Source organism: Trachurus japonicus, chromosome 18, assembly GCF_045865225.1.
Source record: "Trachurus japonicus isolate A0001 chromosome 18, Traja_1.0".
In the NCBI taxonomy this organism is placed as follows: domain Eukaryota; kingdom Metazoa; phylum Chordata; class Actinopteri; order Carangiformes; family Carangidae; genus Trachurus; species Trachurus japonicus.
In genome coordinates, this window is record NC_140924.1 from 11,194,492 (window position 1) to 11,211,440 (window position 16,949).

The following is a 16,949-nucleotide window of genomic DNA, read 5'->3' on the forward strand; positions in this document are numbered from 1 at the left end:
TCTCAGACTGACTGAAGTACAGAACATGAGTGATTGTGCAGAGGAGGAGGGGGACACAGGAGAGACTCCAGGATCTGAAGACAGTAATCTATCCAAAGATGATCCGTCCTCCAGCATTTTGTTTCCGTGCTGGTGGCCGACAGTACTAGGAGACAAGAAATGAGAGAGAGAGAGAGAGTATGGGCCAATTCCAATTTCTATCTTAACCCTTAATCTTACCCTCAAGCCTCAACCCTTAATCTTAATAGCCCTCACCCAACCAAATGTTATATGCTATTTTGTGACTTATATGTCTTCAGACTGGCCCCTGACCCCCGCGCATTTGTTTATTACCATTACAACGCGACTCGTGTGTGTGTGTGTGTGTGTGGGGGGGGGTGTGGGCCAGCGCGAGGGAGTGAGAGGGTGACGGGCCGCCACTGGATGCGTGATAAGTTTCGTTTTTACCACTGTCGCATACACAGCTTATTGAAAGGTAACCAGCTGTAATTAAGCAATATATCACGACAGGCCGCGTCGGGCCGAACAACGCCCCTTAGCCGTGGTATAATGAACATACCACAGACTGGAGTGATATATTGCTTTTATAAAACGGTTACCAATAAAAGCAATATGAAAGAGGGATATGCAATCAATTTCATGTAGTTTTATTCAACCAGAAATACATTATCCAATAAAATAGCCCCACTGTGAAAAAAATAGTCCCACCTCTCCAGACGTTAGCTTCAAGTAGCTCTGCATTTAGTCTTTTCCTCTGTCACTGCTCAGTCCTCTCTACCATTGTTAACCCTCTGGAGGTGAAAGTTCACCTTAAACATGTCAATTCAACTACTTTAGTCCATTTTTTAACATCGTCCATCGCTACAGTGTGGTGGCCCTGAAGTGCAAAACACAACGGCAAAAGAGAAAACACAACGGCAAAAGAGAAAACACAACGCAAAAAGAGAAAACACAACGGCAAAAGAGAAAACACAACACAAAAAGAGAAAACACAACACAAAAAGAGAAAACACAACAGCAAATCAGTAAACACAAAAGCAAAAGAGAAAACACAACACAGAAAGAGAAAACACAATGACATTAACCAAACCGGAAAAGGTAGGTACCCTCGAGTGGAATACGTCAACGCGGCCGCCATCTTGGTCAGGGGGAAGCCGTGTCTACTTACTGCACTAGTCAACAGAGGCAGACGTCTATCAACCATTAAAATCGCCATAACTCACCGAATATTCAACCGATTTTCAAGCCGTTTGGTTTATTATAAATGTCAGACACATATTTATGATACAACAACAACAACAAAATTTAGAAAAGTTTTATATATTTTTTTTTTATGTATTAAACATACACTTAGATAGACACCCCACATGCATAAATACACTGTTTTCTGATTTGCCGTTGTTTAGTAATTTGTCGTTGTGTTTTCTGTTTTTTTGTTGTGTTTTCTGATTTGCCGTTGTGTTTTCTCTTTTGCCGTTGTTGTCTGATTTGCCGTTGTGTTTTGCACTTCAGGGCCACCGTACTACGGACTGCAACAGTCCGTTGCCATGGATACATGACAACAACTTCCATTCATACCAGTCATACGTGCCTGACGCGGAGTGATTTATATCTCTTTATATCTCTATAACAAAGAAAATACTGCATTCTGGGTAGCCCTTGCTCCCAAGGGTGGTGTCGGAGAATCTCAATATTGAGGCGATACAGCCCTTAAACTTGCCCCTCAACTTTTCTGAGAATCGGGATCAGCACTAGCTGGAGCACACATTTTTGAGATTGAGGGTTAAAATTGAGGGTTGAGAGAGGAACTGGAATTCACCCTATATCATGCATGCTGCCGTTTATGTTTGGTGCTTTGATCTAAAGTCCACGGTATTGCACAAAACCTAGATAAGGGATTAAGCTGGGATATGTTGGTTATCCTGGCTGAATTTAGCCTCAAGTCGGTTGTTCAAAAGCAGGCTAAATCTATCCTGGTCAAGTTACTATAGTGATTTATTCTCTGCAGCTAGCCTGCTCCAGACCAGGCTAACAGCCAGGCTTAGTTGATTCTGTTGTCTTTATCTGTGAAGTCAGCAGTCACTCTGATCAGAAATCAACGTGTTTCATACAGTTATTCCATGTTCTTATGTAGCCTACATATTGGTCTGATTTATAACCAAACAAAATACATTTACAAATCTGTGTCCATCTATGATATTTTCTATGACCACTAGTAACTATACATCACTGGCTTCTCTTAAAAAGCAATGGAGCAAAAATGGCATATAGATTTATTTTTATTTTTTATAAAATGTTTTTTGGCCTAAATATTGGTTGAGGTAAGAAAATGAGAATAAAATTGAGTGACTGTGAGCAACCACCTTCCAAATAATTTATACACCTCATGTGAACATTGTTATCAGCAGTTTATTGAAGCAGCAGACTGCATAATGTTTTTATATTTAGCCTACCGTTAATTCATTTTCACCTGTTGCACTTTTGGCCACTTTTGCTGTATGAACTTGTATTACTTGTTATGTACTTAAGATTATAAGGAATTTGTGCAATGAATCAACTTCCACTGCTCATCATTTAGGCAAAGTGCACAACTGTTCATTTGTGAAAGGAACTTGAGTTGTGATTATAGTTTTGGATTATTCAATCAGTCCGCAGTTGTCCACTGCGCTCTCTCTGAGCTTTACGACAGCGGTGCTTTTTTTTTTTTTCAAGAGGTGAGTCACCTGACGTCAGCATTAAGTTCCTGTCGATTAGAGGAAAGTAGCTACACCTGTCCTCTCATCGGTGAATCTGTGATCAATGTCTGTGGTCTACTGACGAGAGAATAAGTTCCACCTGGCTTGACCAAGCCGCTGCTCCTCAGCCTGGCTCGGCGTTAGTGCAACCAATTAAGCCAAGATGCTCCGACCAGACTAGGTCAAGCCGCGCTTGCTCAGTTATCCTGGATTTCTTATTCTACTTTTGTGCAATACCCGGTCTCACTATGAAGCATAAAGAGCTCCTCTATATGTTCATCAGGGACAGAGTGGACAGACAGGAAGAAAGTCATTTGCAAAAAGACATTCGATCCACATGTAGATGTTCCTCATTGTTGGAAAATAGAAACTAGGGTTGAGCAATATTCAAAACTAGAATCTCCACCTCCTCCACTCAAACTAGTTCTTAGGTCACGTCCTGATTGTCCACAGTCACTGAAAACATGAACCACTTGTGTCACATTTTGTGTGTTTCTTGTTGTGTAAAGTCATTAGTTATGACCTTTGACCTTTATTTACCAATATTTTATCAACTCATCCTAATTTAATCTGAAAAATCTCTGAATCAAGGGGAACGTGTTCAAATTTGTCACAACTGTTCACCTGGACTCAAGAACTAAGTGATTAGATTTTTGTCACAAAGTCAAAACTAAGTAAACATGAGAAGATGTCAGAGAAACTATGAATATTCTCTGAGACTCTGGATTAACAGGGATCAGATCATCTGGAACCAGTCTGAGAGGAGGAGGAAACGGCCTGGAGGAGGTGACTCTAGTTTAAACAGAAATGTGTCCATGTCTTCACAGAGAGAGGAAGAGGAGTGGTGTCTCTGTGGACGAGCAGCCATCCAGCTGTGGTCTCTGTCAGGACGGCCTGAAGGATCTAGTCTCCACCAGCTGTGGACACTGGTTCTGCAGTCAGTGCTTAACCTCATACTGGGACCAGTCTGGTTCTTCAGGACCCCTCTCCTGTCCCCAGTGTGGACAAAGACCCAGAAGACGAGGTGAGCTGCAGACAGCCAATCAGAGCAGCTCTGTGATGGATTGGACAGGTATGTGTTTGTAATTGTTGTGTCTTACTCATCCAAAAACACAAACTTACCCAAACCTGAAAATGTAGGTATTTAATTAAACAAATGAAACCAACAGGTGTTTGTTAAATTTTAGAACACGGCTCTCTTGAATACTCGATTCTGATTGGTCAATCACCAATATTCTGCGGTGTTTATTTCTCGATAGACCACCGCTGAGCGGACCGTTGCTAGGGACTCCATAGCAACGGCCGACTCTGCATGTCCGGTCACGGCCGCTGTTTTGCTGAGCCTCCTCCCGTTCGTGCATTTGAGGCCTTTGATAATCAATCAGTGGATCGATGGATTACCATACACGTTACGATGTATTGTGTGTAGTCGTACCTGTCATAAACAAGAGATTATGGGATGCGTTTGTGTCGCGGAGCTACAGAGAGGAGAGGAGCTGTGACACGGTCAGAAGTTCTGATGCAAGATTACTTTTCAGTCACGATGTGGAAATAAGGAGCCTCCACTCTCCCTGTAACAGGTTACAAGTCGTTTATCTAACATCACTATTAGTCCGAAGGTATTTAATGACGGTAAAAATGAAACATAAAGTAAATATCCTGCATAACTTACTTTCTCTTGTCTGTGCTGCGCTGGTCAGAGCGGCGTCCCGAGCAACGGTCTAATTTTACATGAATAAAATCTCTTTTTATCATTATTTTGTGTTACATTATTGAATTATTTAGTTGTAGGCCGTGTTCTAAGCGGGATAATGTATAGTTGGTCGGTTGTTATGGAGAAATAAACCCCTTCAGGTTGTATGGAACCCCTCCGCTTCGCGTCGGGGTTCCATACAACCTGTCGGGGTTTATTTCTCCATAACAACCTCCGAACTATACATTATCCCTTACATAAAATATATTGATGAACAATCACAGCAGTAATGACAGGGAACTGTATTGTAATGGCCTCTAGTTGGAGAACACTTGGTTATGAGCCACGATGTGGTCCAGATTTCTCCACACTCATGTAAACAACAAACTTCCTCTGTCATTTTGCTTTATACCAGGTGTATCAAGTTCAGGTGTCCTTCTTTTAGTTTTATGACTTTTACGAGGATGGACATTTAAAATGATGCCACTAGATTTTGGTAATGAGGAACAGTAACTTACAAGATTTTCAAGCTAATGGTAAAACATAAAAAGTGATTTTGTTATTGGTTACATGTTTTCTATGATTAGAAAAATTCATGATGTGATTATTATAGTAATAATAATATTCTGTATATTGCTGTGAAAATTGGGAACTACTTTCTACTCTGTAGTTTGTCCATAGTGTTTTCATTGGTTTAGACTAGGCGGAGTGATAAGGTGCAGTAGATGGCAGTGCCACCACAGCACCATTTAGAGTGGACATGCTGTTGTTACAGCTGATCATACTAGGGCTGTCAATCTTCCCCCCAAATCAGGTTCGAATTTCTAAACCATCTTATTTGAATAATATTCAAATATAGTGTGTGTGTGCGTGCATGCGCGTGTGAGCGAGAGAGAGCCTACAGTAAAATCCCCTCCCCCCCCCCCCCCCCTTTGAGAGCAGACAGGAAAGACAGTAAAGCAGCAGGTGTGTGTGAGTGAGAGAAGTAATAAAATGTACTCAGAGTAACTTTTACTCTTGAGTACATTTTAAATGAGCTACTTTTTACTTTTACTTGAGTAAAGTTTTACACCTGTACTTTTATTTTTACTTGAGTAAAATTTCACCAAGGTAACAGTACTTTTACTTGAGTAGATTTTTTTGGTACTCTTTCCACCCCTGAATACTACATACTGAGGCGTTTCACATCTCATCCAAAGAGGCTACATTTTAAAAACCAGAGTGTCTCAGTTCTGCTCCCACAACTTGAGAAATTAAAAAATAAAAGATAAACTATGAGTGATGACTTTCACCATTTCTAATTTACTTTACTCTGATCAGATTGTCAGACTCTCTGTCTTAAGTCTGACTCTGTCTCTTATCTCTCAGCAGATCGTGGTCTGCAGGAGGTTTTAGATCAACATAAGATCAGTCTGAGGAGCAGATGTGAACGAGTGACTGAAGGAACTGAGGGAACAGGAAGTGGAACAGGAAGTGGAACCCTCCTCAACAGGATCTACACTGAGCTCTACATCACAGAGGGACAGAGTGAAGAGGTTAATACCCAACATGAGGTGAGACAGCTGGAGACAACGTCCAAGAAGAAGACCCTCCATGACACTACAATCAAGTGCAAAGACATCTTTAAAGACTTACCTGTCCAACAGAGAGAGGACGTCTCTACGGTCTCACCTGTCCAACAGACAGAGGACGTCTCTACGGTCTCACCTGTCCAACAGACAGAGGACGTCTCTACAGTCTCACCTGTCCAACAGAGACCCATCAGAGTGGTTCTGACCAACGGCGTCGCTGGCGTTGGAAAAACCTTCTCGGTGCAGAAGTTCACTCTGGACTGGGCCGAGGGCTTGGAGAACCAAGATGTCGATCTGCTGGTTCTGCTTTCGTTCAGGGAGCTGAACCTGATCAGAGATCAGCGGTTGAGTCTTCTCAGGCTGCTCCATGTTTTCCATCCAACATTACAGAAGGTCACAGCAGAGCAGCTTTCTGTCTGTAAACTTCTCTTCATCTTTGACGGCCTGGATGAAAGCCGACTGTCACTGGACTTCAACAACAGGGAGATTGTGTCTGATGTCACACAGACGTCATCAGTCAACGTGCTGCTGACAAACCTCATCCAGGGGAATCTGCTTCCCTCGGCTCTGGTCTGGATTACTTCCAGACCTGCAGCAGCCAATGAGATCCCTCCTACATGTGTTGACAGGGTAACAGAGGTCCGAGGCTTCACTGACGCCCAGATGGAGGAGTACTTCAGGAGGAGGTCCAGTGATGAAGATCTGTCCAGAAGAATCATCTCACACATCAAGACGTCCAGGACCCTCCACATCATGTGTCAAGTCCCAGTCTTCTGCTGGATCACTGCTACAGTTCTGGAGCACATGTTGACCACAGACCAGAGAGGAGAGCCCAAGACCACGACTGACCTGTTCTCACACTTCCTGCTGGTCCAGACAAAGAGGAAGAAGAACAAGTACGGTGAAGGACATGAGACGAGTCCACAGGAGCTGACGGAGGCCGACAGGGAAGTTCTTCTGAAGCTGGGGAGGCTGGCGTTTGAACAGCTGGAGGAAGGAAACATCATGTTCTACCAAGAAACCCTGGAGCAGTGTGGTCTGGATGTCACAGAGGCCTTGGTGAACTCAGGACTCTGTATTGAGATCTTCAAAAGAGAGAGTGTGATCTTCCAGAAAACAGTCTACTGCTTTGTTCATCTGAGTGTTCAGGAGTTTCTGGCTGCAGTCTACATGTTCCACTGTTTCTCCAACAGGAACATGGAGGTCCTGGAGAACTTCCTGGGAGAACAAGATGTTGATTTAACCCTAGATAACTTCCTGTGGATAGCCATGCATAAATCCCTCATCAGTAGAAATGGTCACCTAGACCTGTTTGTTCGCTTCCTTCATGGCCTCTCTCTGGAGTCCAACCAGACGCTGGTAGGAGGTCTGCTGGGTCAGACAGACAACAGTCCACGAACCATCCAGAGAACCATCAACAACCTGAAGAAGATGGAGACTGATTACATCTCTCCTGACAGAAGCATCAACATCTTCCACTGTCTGACGGAGATGAAGGACCAGTCAGTTCATCAGCAGATCCAACAGTTCCTCAAGTCAGAGAACAGATCAGAGAAGTTCCTCTCTGAGATCCACTGTTCAGCTCTGGCCTACATGCTGCAGATGTCAGAGCAGGTTCTGGATGAGTTGGACCTGAGCAAGTACAACACATCAGATCAGGGACGACTGAGACTGATCCCAGCTGTGAGGAACTGCAGGAAGGCTGAGTGAGTCCAGACATGATCAATATAATTATTGATCAGAGGTTTATCATGCACAGTTTTCATTTTTTCTAAGGTGAAAAGCAGTGAGCTCCAACATGTGGATCTTCAGCTCGATGTAATCGTTGCTGTTCAATCAACAAAAACAATCATTTAGTTTTTTATTTTCACTCTTTGGTTCTCTATCGTCTCGAGACTATCTCTCCATATTCCATATGTACGGGATATGTAACGTGGGAGAGATAGTCTCTTCACTCAGAGAACCAAGGTTACAATGTAACCACATGTTTTATTCAATCATGATGAATCTGAAACACAGATCCAGATTATTAAAATTCATTAAAGATGATTTAATTCTGCCACATTTCATATTTTCTCTCTTCACAGACTTGTTCGTTGTGGACTCTCAGAGAGTCACTGTGAAGTCGTGGCCTCAGCTCTGAAGTCCAACCCCTCCCATCTGACAGAACTGGACCTGAGTACCAACAACCTGAGTGATTCATCAGTGAAGGTTCTGTGTTCTGGACTGAAGAGTCCAAACTGTAGACTGGAGACTCTGAGGTGAGTTCACTGACTGGACCTGTTGGACTTTTGTCTGTGTTCAGTTCAAATGTGTGAAGTTCAGTTTGAAGCAGCGACTGATTGTGACTCCATGTTACTGCAGCTGGTAGAAGGTGAAGGGTCAGAGATCACTCAGAGGTCAGTGTGATAATGATGATGATGATGATGATGATGATGATGATGATGATGATGATGATGATGATGAGGATGATGAGCTGACTCTCAGATGAAGCTGTTAACAGAACAGCTGGATCAGCCACTGTAGCTGAAGCTGAGCAGATGTGATGTAGATCTGAGGCCGGTGAAGCTGCTGAGTTTTCTGTCTTTGCTTGGTTCAAGGTCAAAGGTCAGAGCAGCTTCGCAGTGTGAGAGGTCACATTAAACCCTCCAGGGGAAATTTGATTTGCAGTGACAGTGCAACTAACACAACAACAATAATACGTACATGATGATGATCCACAAGAACAGCTTCTTACCATCACCATGAACTGGTTTTAACACATCACATCTTCTTTGGCATCCTGCTGCTCGTCTTCCTCTCCTTTATCTCCCTATTGGTCATGTGACTAAAGAGTCTCAACACCTGAGGTTGTTTCCTCAATGGAAGCATCTGATTGATCTGTTTACATAACTTCAATCAGCTGTTTGTCAACAACAATGAAAAGACAAATTCATCAGTGTGTTTCAGTCACAGTGTGAACTGCTGTTCACTTCAGCTTCAGTTTACAACAAGAGGTGTTCTGTTCTGACAGACAGTGAAAGAAACTCAACATGGAGCTGTTCAAATCTGTTGTTTGGTCTTTGTTGGGCTTAAACATTTTTAAATATTTGTATTTTATGTCAAAAGAACAAGAAACATATTGATTGTTCGGTCCACACAGACTGATGTGATGTTTTGTTCACTGGGTTAAAAGAACTGAAAAAAGGTTCAGAGACACTGTAAAAACGACAACTCTATCTTCTTCTTTTATTCTTTGTTCAGATTGGTGAACTGCAGGTTGTCAGAGATCAGCTGTTCTTCTCTGGGCTCAGGTCTGAAGTCCAACCCCTCCCACCTGAGACACCTGGACCTGAGCTCCAACGATCTGCAGGATTCAGACCTGAAGGATCTGAGTGGTTTTCTGGAGAGTCCAGACTGTAGACTGGAGACTCTGAGGTCAGACTCTGTTTTATTTCTGTCCTCAGATGAATGTGATGTGAAAGTTCTGAGCTGCAGACATGAGGCTGATATTATACTGATCCACACTGAGGGTCGTCACGATTTCTTCTTCTCTGCTTTTAGTCCAGTCAACTACAGAAATACATGTAATGTGTCAATCACTGATTTATAATCAATAGCTAGCGGCTCTGGCAGCTTAGGAAGGTCAAGCTGGTTTGATGGTTTTAGCTAGGTTTTGGTCAGCTGGTCTTGAGCTGGTATGAGCTGTTATCAGTCATAATTTAATTTAATTTATTTAATAATTCAATTTAAATGTACTCTCTGAAGCTGAGGGTTGATAACGCTAAAGATGTACACCAGCCTTGCCACAAGACCATCTAAAACCACCAACCACCCTATTCAACCAGCTTCTGGTCAATCAACCATCTAAAACCACCCTATTTATTTGTTTATTTTGTCGGGACAGTGCATATTAATGGACAGTGAGTGCAAGAGTACCCACTGTAAATACACCGGATTTAGCACTGGTACTAAATTACATCCGTAGTCCCCAAAACAATACAACAATTAACATAAAAAGTCCATAAAGACAGAGGATTCAACCAGTTCAGACCATCAACCAGCTAGGACCATCTAAAACCACCAACCACCCACCAGCTTAGACCATCAACCAGCGAAGACCATCTAAAACCACCAACCACCCCATTCAACCAGCTTAGACCATCAAAAACCATCAACCACCCTATTCAATCAGTTTAGACCATCAACCAGCTAAATGGTCTGTATTTATATAGCGCTTTACTATACCCACAGCGATACCCAAAGCGCTTTTACATCATACATCGCATTCACACACTGATGGCGGAAGCTGCCATGCAAGGCGCGACCCACGACCCATCAGGAGCAAGGTGGGTAAGGTGTCTTGCCCAAGGACACTACAGCAGCAACCGGGACAGAGCGGGATTCAAACCGCCGACCCTCTTATCATTGGACGACCCGCTCTACCACCTGAGCCGCTGCCGCCCCTAAGACCATCTAAAAAACCACCAACCACCCTATTCAACCAGCTAAGACCATCTAAAACCACCCTATTCAACCAACTTAGACCATCAACCAGCTAAGACCATCTAAAACCACCAACCACCCTATTCAACCAGCTAAAACCATCAACCAGCTATGACCATCTAAAACCATCAACCACCCTATTCAACCAACTTAGACCATCAACCAGGTAAGACCATCTAAAACCACCAACCACCCTATTCAACCAGCTAAAACCATCAACCAGCTAAGACCATCTAAAACCACCCTATTCGACCATCAACCAGCTAAGACCATCTAAAACCACCAACCACCCTATTCAACCAGCTAAAACCATCAACCAGCTAAGACCATCTAAAACCACCCTATTCAACCAACTTAGACCATCAACCAGCTAAGACCATCTAAAACCACCAACCACCCTATTCAGCCAGCTAAAACCATCAACCAGCTAAGACCATCTAAAACCATCAACCACCCTATTCAACCAGCTTAGACCATCGACCAGCTAAAACCATCTAAAACCACCAACCGCCCTATTCAACCAGCTTAGACCATCAACCAGCTAAGACCATCTAAAACCATCAACCAGCCTATTCAACCAGCTTAGACCATCAACCAGCTAAGACCATCTAAAACCACCAACCACCCTATTCAACCAGCTAAAACCATCAACCAGCCGACTGAACCAGCTAAGACCAGCTAAAACCATCAACCAGCTAAAACCATCAACCACCCTAATCAAACCAGCTGATTTCATTTAGGAGCACCTGTGCTCCTAGTGAAAAAGCGAAGCGTACAGCCCTGTGCACAACATGAGTTTCTATCGGTGGAGCCACAGGTGGAGCTGACAGGTGAAGAGGCGGAGTCACTGTGTCTGTGTTGAAGCAGCAGCAGCTTCTCATGAATATTAATGTCAGCTCAGTCCGTTTCCGGCGCCGCCGCGAGTGGCAGGTTGTGCGTGTCTACACTTTTGTTGTTTGTCACTTCTATCTATCTATCTATCTATCTATCTATCTATCTATCTATCTATCTATCTATCTATCTATCTATCTATCTATCTATCTGTCTATCTGTCTATCTGTCTGTCTGTCTGTCTGTCTGTCTGTCTGTCTGTCTGTCTGTCTGTCTGTCTGTCTGTCTGTTCAACCTGCTTCCTGTTGCTTCAGCTGTTGTTGGACTTTGATTTTCTAAACTTGTTCTTTCTGAAGCTTCTTCAGCTCTGAACAGATGATGAGACACTGAACGCTGTCAACAAGGAGCTTTGTCCTCAACTCACTGCTTTTATTCTTTATTCAGATTGATCAGCTGCAGTTTGTCAGAGATCAGCTGTGCTTCTCTGGTCTCAGCTCTCAAGTCCAACCCCTCCCACCTGAGACACCTGGACCTGAGCTGGAACAACCTGCAGGATTCAGACCAGAAGGATCTGAGTGGTTTTCTGGAGAGTCCAGACTGTAGACTGGAGACGCTGAGGTCAGTTCACTGACTGTTAATGTTGTAGAGCTTAGATCTTTGATCCACAACTGAACCTGATTTTCTTCAGACTTTGATGTATTGAATGAAGGACGTTTATTTATTTATTTAACAGGGACAGTGCACAGCATGGCTACCCGACCCGAGCCTGCAGGTAGCTTGAGGCCCAACCGGGTAGCGGGCCGGGCCGGGCCTGGTTTTTAATTAATTAATTCGGGCTCAGGTTGGGTTGGGCTGCATGTATATGTAGTTCAGCACAATTAGTTATACAATAATAATTTCTTTATTAATAGTTGGAGCTAAGGAGGTATTCTTGCAAAACAAACATTTGTTACAGTCATTTGCTTAATAATATTGTCTTGTTAATATAAGATAGGGAACAAAATTTATCACCAATATCTGGGTTTGACCACTTAAATTGAGAACTAAGGCTATAACTATTAGCCATATCGAACCAATTTCAGTGCTGTTCACAGGACACCATGGACAGCTGGATAGAAGCAGTTTTTGCTTTAGTCCGCAACATATTTTCAAACAGCATATTCTGATTCATATTCTTCAACCAAGGTAGACCTAAGACTTATGTTATCCGGGCTGGACCCTTTAATCTCTGATCCAGTTCAGTTTAGAATCAGAGAGTTGTAGTCAGTGTTTAGTCTAACAGGTATTGATCAGATATTTATTGTATACTGACAGACTGATCTGAGGTCAGCAGCAGCTGATGAATCTGTACTGACATGTGGATGGTGGGTGTAGAAGGTCACATGATGATGATCCACAAAGACACAAGGACAGTCGCTCTACTGATCATTGATCAGGACACATCTGATCAATTATCAATCATTTGATCTTCTTTTATTCTTTATTCAGATTGGGGAACTGCAGTTTGTCAGAGATCAGCTGTGCTTCTCTGGTCTCAGCTCTCAAGTCCAACCCCTCCCACCTGAGACACCTGGACATGAGCTTCAACGACCTGCAGGATTCAGGAGTGAAGGATCTGAGTGGTTTTCTGGAGAGTCCAGACTGTAGACTGGAGACTCTGAGGTCAGACTCTGTTTTATTTCTGTCCTCAGATGAATGTGATGTGAAAGTTGTGTTGACAACACTGAGCTGCATACATGAGGCTGATATTATACTGATTTATTTATTTAAAAGGATCCCCATTAGCTGATGCCAATGGCACAAGCTAGTCTTCCTGGGGTCCGAAGTACCATACATCGAAAGGAGATAAAACGTATCTCATTTTCAATATCATATCAGTCAAATAGACATCTTAATACATCGTGTTTGCAGTAATACTTACAACAGCACATTGGTACTGTGAAATCTTTCACAAATCATCATTCTACGCCTTACATTTGATTGCATTTAAACAAGTTGGTAGTCGTCTTAATATCAGTCATTCATTTAACAGGAACAAAGCAGAAACAGGGATAAGATATTATACTTGCCAGACTGGATTATTGCTCAACTGTTAAATAGTGCATTCTTAGATGGTGTTAAAATGAGGACTTGCTGTTAGATTGTTGTATATGGAGGGGGCAGTTATTCCACAGCTTGATGGCACGAAAGATAACTGTCCTTTTCAAAGCGTTGGATTTGGGGCATGGTAATGTTATTTGACCATCATCTGCTGATCTAGTGGAATGACTATGAATTTGACTACATCTGATAATTTAATTATGTAAAAACTCTGGTTTGGTGGAATAGACAGTATTGCTGAAGAATGTAACTGTACTTAAGGCAAGCCTTTTTTTCTACTTTTAACCATGAGTGTTTACAATGCATACTTTCTGTGTTTGTTCTTATGGGGCAGTGTAAAACAAGTCTGGCAGCTCTATTCTGGGCAATTTGTAGTTTATTCAGCAGACCTTTTGATGCCGAGGACCAAACAGGTGAGCAATAGTCCAGGTGACTTAAAATTAAAGATTTAACTACCTGAGCCAGAATGTGTTCAGTAACATAAGGAAGGCATTTTCTCACCATAGAGATGCCATTACCCATTTTCTTTATTATTGTGTCAATGTGTTCTGACCATGACAATTGACTATCTATTATAACACCTAATAATTTAACCTTTTCCACCTGTTCTATCCATTCACCAGACAAGTTCAGCCTCAATGTGGGTAAAGATGACAGTTTGTGACTTGATCCTAGAATAATTGATTTGGTCTTTGACATGTTTAATACCAACTTATTTTGTTGTATCCAATCAAAGACCAAATCTAACTCAGAAGAACATTGTCTAGCTCTCTGGTAGTATTTGCTGCGTAATACAGTGTAGAATCGTCAGCATACATTTGTACACTCGCTTTATGCAGATGGCAAGTCATTTGTGAAAATGGAGTACAGGAGTGGTCCAAGGCAGCTCCCCTGCGGCACACCACACTCTAGATCTTTAGAGTTAGACCAACTGCCGTTGTAATAAACCTTTTGTGTTCTGCATGAAAGATAACTCCTCATAAATGAGATGGCATTCGATTTAAATCCATAGCATTCTAGTTTACCAATTATCGATGTCTTTTAACCAGTCATCTGTCATTTGTGTCAGTGCAGAACAAGTGGAGTGGTTATGTCTGTAAGCATGTTGAAATTTTGTATACAGACCATTGCAGTCAAAATAATCTTGTATTTGTGAATGGACTATTTTCTCCATCAGTTTACTGAGTACAGGGAGTATAGTGATGGGTCTGCAGTTCTGCCCAGTAAATGTAAGTCTGCCATCTTTAGGTAAGGGAATTATTTTGCCTTCTTTCCAGATAGTAGGATATGTACCATGCATGAGGCATTTATTTAAGATGTGACATATAGGACCAGAAATGTAGTCGTCTGCAAGACCCAGCACCTTACTGTCCAGCATGTCGTGCCTATTGCGCTGTGGTCCGGAAGAGCTTTCAACAACTTCCTAACCACACTCTCTTCCACACTTTTAAACTGAAAGGTGCACCTCTTACTTAGCATTATGTCATTTTTTATAAGTTCAAAAGTATTGGAAACTGTGTTGTTCATATTTTGCCTAAGTACCCTTACCTTGTTTATGAAAAAATCATTAAAGTAATTAGCTATATCAAGTGGTTTGGTTAGAAACCTGCCCTCTGATTCCACAAAAGAAGCAGCTCCAGTAGCCTTTCTCCCCATTATTTCATTTAGTGTTCGCCAGAGTTCTCTGCCATCTTGCTTTACAACGTTTATTCTATTCCTATAATATTGTTTTTTCATAGATTTATTCAGTTTAGTAACTTGATTCCGCAATTGACAATATCTTAATCTATTCTCAACTGAACCAGACTTCGTCAATATGGATTTAGCTTCATCTCTTCTGTTCATGTTTTAAAGACTCATTCAACCGTGGAGCTGGTCTGGAACTGTACACTTCCTCATTGGAGCATGTTTATCAACAATCCTCATAAAGATGTTCATAAAGATATGCAAGGAGGCCTCTGGCTCAAGAGGAGTGTTCACTTCAGTCCAGTTTGTATTTCTAACATCTTCCAAAAAACGGTCAGGAATAAATTTCTTAATTTTGACCTTACATTTAGGGACCTTACCCCTTGGTCGCACTGCGCGCGCGCATCGCGCACGGCTTCTTGGGCGCTTGGGTGGTCGCACTGGGAGCGTACTTCTCCTCCTCTCTCCGCGGGTTACATGCTGCTATTCCGACATGCCGCTATTTCGACATTGACTTCTAATTGTCGGAATAGCGGCATTAACATTATTTTTCAAGCGTCCCACTATTCCGACATTTTTTTTTTCATTGTCGGAGTAGCGGCACTTTACTATTTTTCAAACATTCCGCTTTTCCGACATTGATTGATTACCTTATAGTCAGACGTGTCCTTCTGATTTTATTTTATTTTTTCATCTGAGACACTGTTTCTCATACACAAATACATAGGCCTATTAGAGAAGAAAAAACAAACCCTCCAAGTTTAAAAACACACAGGCAGCTGAGATTTGGGAGGTTTTTGTTTTTATTGTAGCTTGTTAAAATGCAAGATCATTTTTCTGACTGATTTATTGCCCGATGCCGTGCATCTAGCTTTCTTTCCCCCACCCTCCGCCCGTTGTCTTCGTTGTCACTTTGTTGTCACTTTGTTGTCACTTTGTTGCCGCTCCACAGAGCGCACATGGCTAATTAATATGCACGTGCTGACCATATATGGTTGTGTCTAGGCATTCCGGGGGCGGAGGTGTGTTCACGTGCGCAACTGCGCACCATTCTTGGATCCAGTTTGATTTATCAAAGAGAAATTGTGGAGAGTTGTGCACAGTTTGATAGATCTGAAAAAGGTGTAAATATTTTGGGTGTCTTTTCCCCGTAGGCCTAAGCAAAAAATTTAGTAGCAGCAGTTTTACACTGCTTACTTACAGTTTTGATAAATGAGGCCCCAGGCCCTAAGCCCAGAGACGCTGACAGCTGCAGCTCCGCGGCTCATCCGCCGCGCTGTCCGTGGTGCTGAAGGTGACAGGTTAACTTGACAAACAAACTGCAGCATAGTTCTGTTTGTTTATCATGTGTGTCAGTTTTGTTTGTGACTTGATAGTTTAGTTGTTGAGATTAAGAACATCACTCCCTCATCAAACCAGTGATAGGCATGCTGAAAAGAAAAGAGAGAGAGAGACGCGCCTGGGTATCGCAGCTGTAAAAAAGAAAAAGAAAAAAAAGAAAAAAAAAGACGACGTGTCGGAATAGCGGTATCAAAAAGTGTCGGACTACCGGCATGTCTAGATAGAGGGATGTCGTAATAGTGGGATGTCTATAGAGACATGTCGGAATAGCGGGATGTCTGAATAGTGGGCGGACCCCCTCTCCGCGCCGGTCAGACATCGACTGCAGTCGTTCATACTCGTATTCACTCGGTTTTCCACACACACGTCATTTTAAACATGTGTGTGTGTGTCTCATGTGCAGACGCAATGGTCAAATATGTATAGATGGACAAGCAACAACTTAGTTAATCATCATTTAATTATTTTATTTTGAAAATTGACCGGATTCTCTCGCCTTTTCTGTGC

General features: G+C 42.4%; 1 protein-coding gene across 1 annotated transcript in view; it reads left to right on the plus strand.

The window, feature by feature from the left end:
- Positions 1 to 16,949, plus strand: part of LOC146968752 (NACHT, LRR and PYD domains-containing protein 3-like) — a 35,936-nt gene that overhangs the window by 2,575 nt on the left and 16,412 nt on the right. Inside the window, exons 2-7 of the mRNA XM_085759310.1 lie at positions 3,565 to 3,759; positions 5,800 to 7,705; positions 8,087 to 8,260; positions 9,243 to 9,416; positions 11,760 to 11,933; positions 12,804 to 12,977. Coding sequence (XP_085615436.1) covers positions 3,565 to 3,759; positions 5,800 to 7,705; positions 8,087 to 8,260; positions 9,243 to 9,416; positions 11,760 to 11,933; positions 12,804 to 12,977 — 2,797 coding nt within the window. The remainder of the gene's footprint in view (positions 1 to 3,564; positions 3,760 to 5,799; positions 7,706 to 8,086; positions 8,261 to 9,242; positions 9,417 to 11,759; positions 11,934 to 12,803; positions 12,978 to 16,949) is intronic.